Source organism: Cebus imitator, unplaced genomic scaffold (assembly GCF_001604975.1).
Source record: "Cebus imitator isolate Cc_AM_T3 unplaced genomic scaffold, Cebus_imitator-1.0 Scaffold773, whole genome shotgun sequence".
Classification (NCBI taxonomy): domain Eukaryota; kingdom Metazoa; phylum Chordata; class Mammalia; order Primates; family Cebidae; genus Cebus; species Cebus imitator.
In genome coordinates, this window is record NW_016108088.1 from 201,216 (window position 1) to 205,286 (window position 4,071).

The 4,071-nt window shown below is 51.8% G+C and overlaps 1 protein-coding gene across 2 annotated transcripts in view; it reads left to right on the forward strand.

Moving 5' to 3' along the window:
* The window catches only part of TMCO3 (transmembrane and coiled-coil domains 3), a 60,157-nt gene that overhangs the window by 20,380 nt on the left and 35,706 nt on the right, over positions 1 to 4,071 (forward strand). For both annotated transcript variants that reach the window (XM_017519751.1, XM_017519753.1), the window contains one exon: positions 975 to 1,161. In XM_017519751.1, coding sequence (XP_017375240.1) covers positions 975 to 1,161 — 187 coding nt within the window. The remainder of the gene's footprint in view (positions 1 to 974; positions 1,162 to 4,071) is intronic.

Below are 4,071 nucleotides of genomic sequence, written 5' to 3' on the forward strand. Positions count from 1 at the left end.
CCCCTTGAGCTGCCTGTGTATGTTGGGGCTGGTGGGCTCGGTCAGTGGGTGCCCCTTGAGCTGCCTGTGTAGGGGCTGGTGGGCTCGGTCAGTGGGTACCCCTTGAGCTGCCTGTGTATGTTGGGGCTTGTGGGCTCTGTCAGTGGGTGCCCCTTGAGCTGCCTTTGTATGTTGGGGCTGGCGGGCTCCTCGGGTGGGCACCCCAGAGCTGCCTGTGCCCAGCTGCTCCGCGACACCTGTGTTTAGCCACACAGCCCCTGCATCCTTTCCTTCTAGAACTGCCCCCAACTTTCACTTTCAGTAGAGGGCCTAGAATTAGGGAATTGATGCTTATTTTGATTGGGACTGTGCAATGAGGAGAAAAAAAATGCATGAGTACTTCAAGTGGAATAGGAGGAGTTCAGGTTAATTTATTTGGTTAATATGTAATATTTATGTTTATGTAAATAGGTAGTTTGTATTATTTTATGATCAAAATGTGCTTTTTTCCCCCCTTTCCCATCTCATTTAACAGTGCTGAGTACACCCCGAGGCACCTGATAGAGGCGCCGTGATTTTTGGGCCGCGCTGCCTGGGTTCACATCCTGTTTCCAACACATACTGACCACGTGACCCTGGATGAGTCACTTAACCTGTGTGCCTCGTTTTCATCTAAAAGTGGGGGAAATTGTCATCTTGTCCTCAAGTTGTTCTGAGGATTAGGTTTTATGTACACACGGGGAGAGAGTGCGTGTGTGTAATGGACACGTGTGCGTGTATTGTGTGCGTGCAGCCCTGTGACAGTGCCTGGCACTGAGGAAGCCCAGTGTGAGTATTCATCATGTTAAGATGATGATGGATGTGTGACCTCAGTGTTGCTTCCTAAAAGTTCGGCTCTGCCCCCTTTCCTGGACGTAGAAATGCACAAAGTCTGCGTGGTGTTGTCGTTGCCTGTTGTCACTAAAAAGCATGTGAATTGCTGTGTTCTCTTTAAGGTGTGGAAGATCTCCTTACAAGGGCCATGTTACATGACAGTGTTAATGATTGCATTTGGCTTGCTGTGGGGGCATCTCTTGCGGATCAAACCCACGCAGAGCGTCTTCATTTCCACGTGTCTGTCCTTGTCAAGCACGCCCCTCGTGTCCAGGTTCCTCATGGGCAGTGCTCGGGGTGACAAAGAAGGTAGGTGATGGTGTGTTCCGAGTGTGTGTGCAATTCATGCTCGTGTGTAGGTGACGGCGTGTTCCGAGAGCGTGTGTAGTTCATGCTTGTGTGTAGGTGACGGCATGTTCCAAGAGTGTGCGTAGTTCATGCTCATGTGTAGGTGATGGCGTGTTACAAGAGCGTGTGTAGTTCATGCTCGTGTGTAGGTGATGGCGTGTTCTGAGCACGTGTGTAGTTCATGCTCGTGTGTAGGTGATGGCGTGTTCCGAGCGCGTGTGTAGTTCATGCTCGTGTGTAGGTGATGGCGTGTTTCGAGAGCGTGTGTAGTTCATGCTTGTGTGTAGGTGACGGCGTGTTCCGAGCATGTGTGTAGTTCACGCTCGTGTGTAGGTGACGGCGTGTTCGAGTGCATGTGTAGTTCACGCTCGCGTGTAGGTGACGGCGTGTTCTGAGAGTGCGCGTAGTTCATGCTCGTGTGTAGGTGATGGCGTGTTCCGAGCGCGTGTGTAGTTCATGCTCGTGTGTAGGTGATGGCATGTTTCGAGAGCGTGTGTAGTTCATGCTTGTGTGTAGGTGACGGCGTGTTCCGAGCATGTGTGTAGTTCACGCTCGTGTGTAGGTGACGGCGTGTTCGAGTGCATGTGTAGTTCACGCTCGCGTGTAGGTGACGGCGTGTTCTGAGAGTGCGCGTAGTTCATGCTCGTGTGTAGGTGATGGCGTGTTCCGAGCGCGTGTGTAGTTCATGCTCGTGTGTAGGTGATGGCGTGTTCCCAGCATGTGTGTAGTTCACGCTCACATGTAGGTGACAGCATGTTCTCAGCACGTGCGTAGTTCACGCTCGCATGTAGGTGACGGTGTTTTCCCAGTGCGTGTGTAGTTCACGCTCTCGTGTAGGTGACGGCGTGTTCCCAGCACGTGTGTAGTTCATGCTCGTGTGTAGGTGACGGCGTGTTCGAGCGCATGTGTAGTTCATGCTCGCGTGTAGGTGACGGCGTGTTCCCAGCGTGTGTGTAGTTCACGCTCGCGTGTAGGTGACGGCGTGTTCCCAGCGTGTGTGTAGTTCACGCTCACATGTAGGTGACGGCGTGTTCCCAGCACATGTGTAGTTCACGCTCACATGTAGGTGACAGCGTGTTCTCAGCACGTGCATAGTTCACGCTCGCATGTAGGTGACGGCGTTTTCCCAGTGCGTGTGTAGTTCATGCTCGTGTGTAATGACTTTTGGATTCACAGTTGAGGGCCTGTGAGGAAAAATTATAAGTCTTACTTCTCCTCTTAGGACATTCCTAACAATTGTGGATACTGGGGCTTGTATTCCATAAGGAACTGATGTTCCTGTGAACTCAGCTCCTCCAAACCTCCACTTCGCCACTTGATTAAAAAAAATGCCCATTACATGCTTACAAATTTAGGATTGTTTGGTGGTCAGAGAGAAGTTGGACCAAGATTTTGAAAAACCACTGAGGACTGGAAATGACCTAAGGGGAGGAAGTCCTGTATGGGTGGGCCGCTTTAGCTCTAGCAAGCACTGGGAATTGACAGACTCTTCCTCCTGAAATCAAGGTGCTTTGGTGATTGAAGGTGTCCCCCACTCGTAGGCTTTANCTGGGAATTGACAGACTCTTCCTCCTGAAATCAAGGTGCTTTGGTGATTGAAGGTGTCCCCCACTCGTAGGCTTTAACTCTAGCAAGCACTGGGAATTGACAGACTTTTCCTCCTGAAATCAAGGTGCTTTGGTAATTGAAGGTGTTCCCCACTCGTAGGCTTTGGCCTTAGTGTCATCGTGTGTATGAAATATTGGCATCTCTGAACTGGGACTTTGTTTATTGGAGGCCATCTTGCTTGGAAGCCTAGGCAGGACCGTGTCCCTGTGCAGGGAGGCTTTGGCAGGGCTGCTGTTTCTGACAGGCTGCTTACTCACTGGGTAAGTTGCCACCGTTTGGCTCTTATTTTATAAAAGTCAGTAAAATACAAGGTGGAAATGTCACAGTAACTTCACTCTGACGTTCACCCTGCACTGAACACATAGGCATGGAACTAGGGAAACTATGAGAAAGGAAAACCAAAGAGGTGTGTCTGACCTCTCCTGTAAACCAGCAGGCTCTGTGCCTCTGAGGAATCTAGAGCCTGAGCAGAGCTGGCTGTGGGCCACCAAGCTGGGTGCTGGAGCACGTAGGACCCACACGTGCCCTCACTGTGTGATGGGGAGTTGGGAAGCTTCCTTCTATGAAAGGAGACAGGGAAGACTTTTTAAAAATCTGCTGCCTTCTGCTGGGCCTGAGGCTCCAGTGGGACACGGATGCAGCCTCCCTGCTAGACACTGGATGGGTAGCCTTGGCCATTGGCCTCCTCAGTTCTGGTCCCAGCATCCCTATGGGCTGATCTTAGGGTCAGCCCCATTGTGAGAGCTGGGCAGGGACGCAGGGTCGAGGGCCAAGTGAAATGGAAAATGACCAAGTGGAGATCAGGAAACATGCATGAAAACAGTCCTGGTTTAGTGGCCTGCACATGAGAATATGCACACCTGCAAAGAAATGTGTGGCTGGAAAAGAGCTGACAGACTCAGCAGTCACAGTGTCAACTCCCCTTATGGACAGAAATGCTTAATAATTACTTCAAAATAAGTGTGCAGTACATATAGACTTGCAGCCCAGGTGCTGGACCGGAGAGGGGAGGAGTGGATGGGGAGGGTCGGTATATACAGACTCGGAGCCCAGGTGCTGGACCGGAGAGGGGAAAGAGTGGATGGGGAGGGTCGGTATATACAGACTCGGAGCCCAGGTGCTGGACCGGAGGGGGGAAGAGTGGATGGGGAGGGTCGGTATATACAGACCCGGAGCCCAGGTGCTGGACCGGAGAGAGGGATGAGTGGATGGGGAGGGTCGGTATATACAGACCCGGAGCCCAGGTGCTGGACCGGAGAGGGG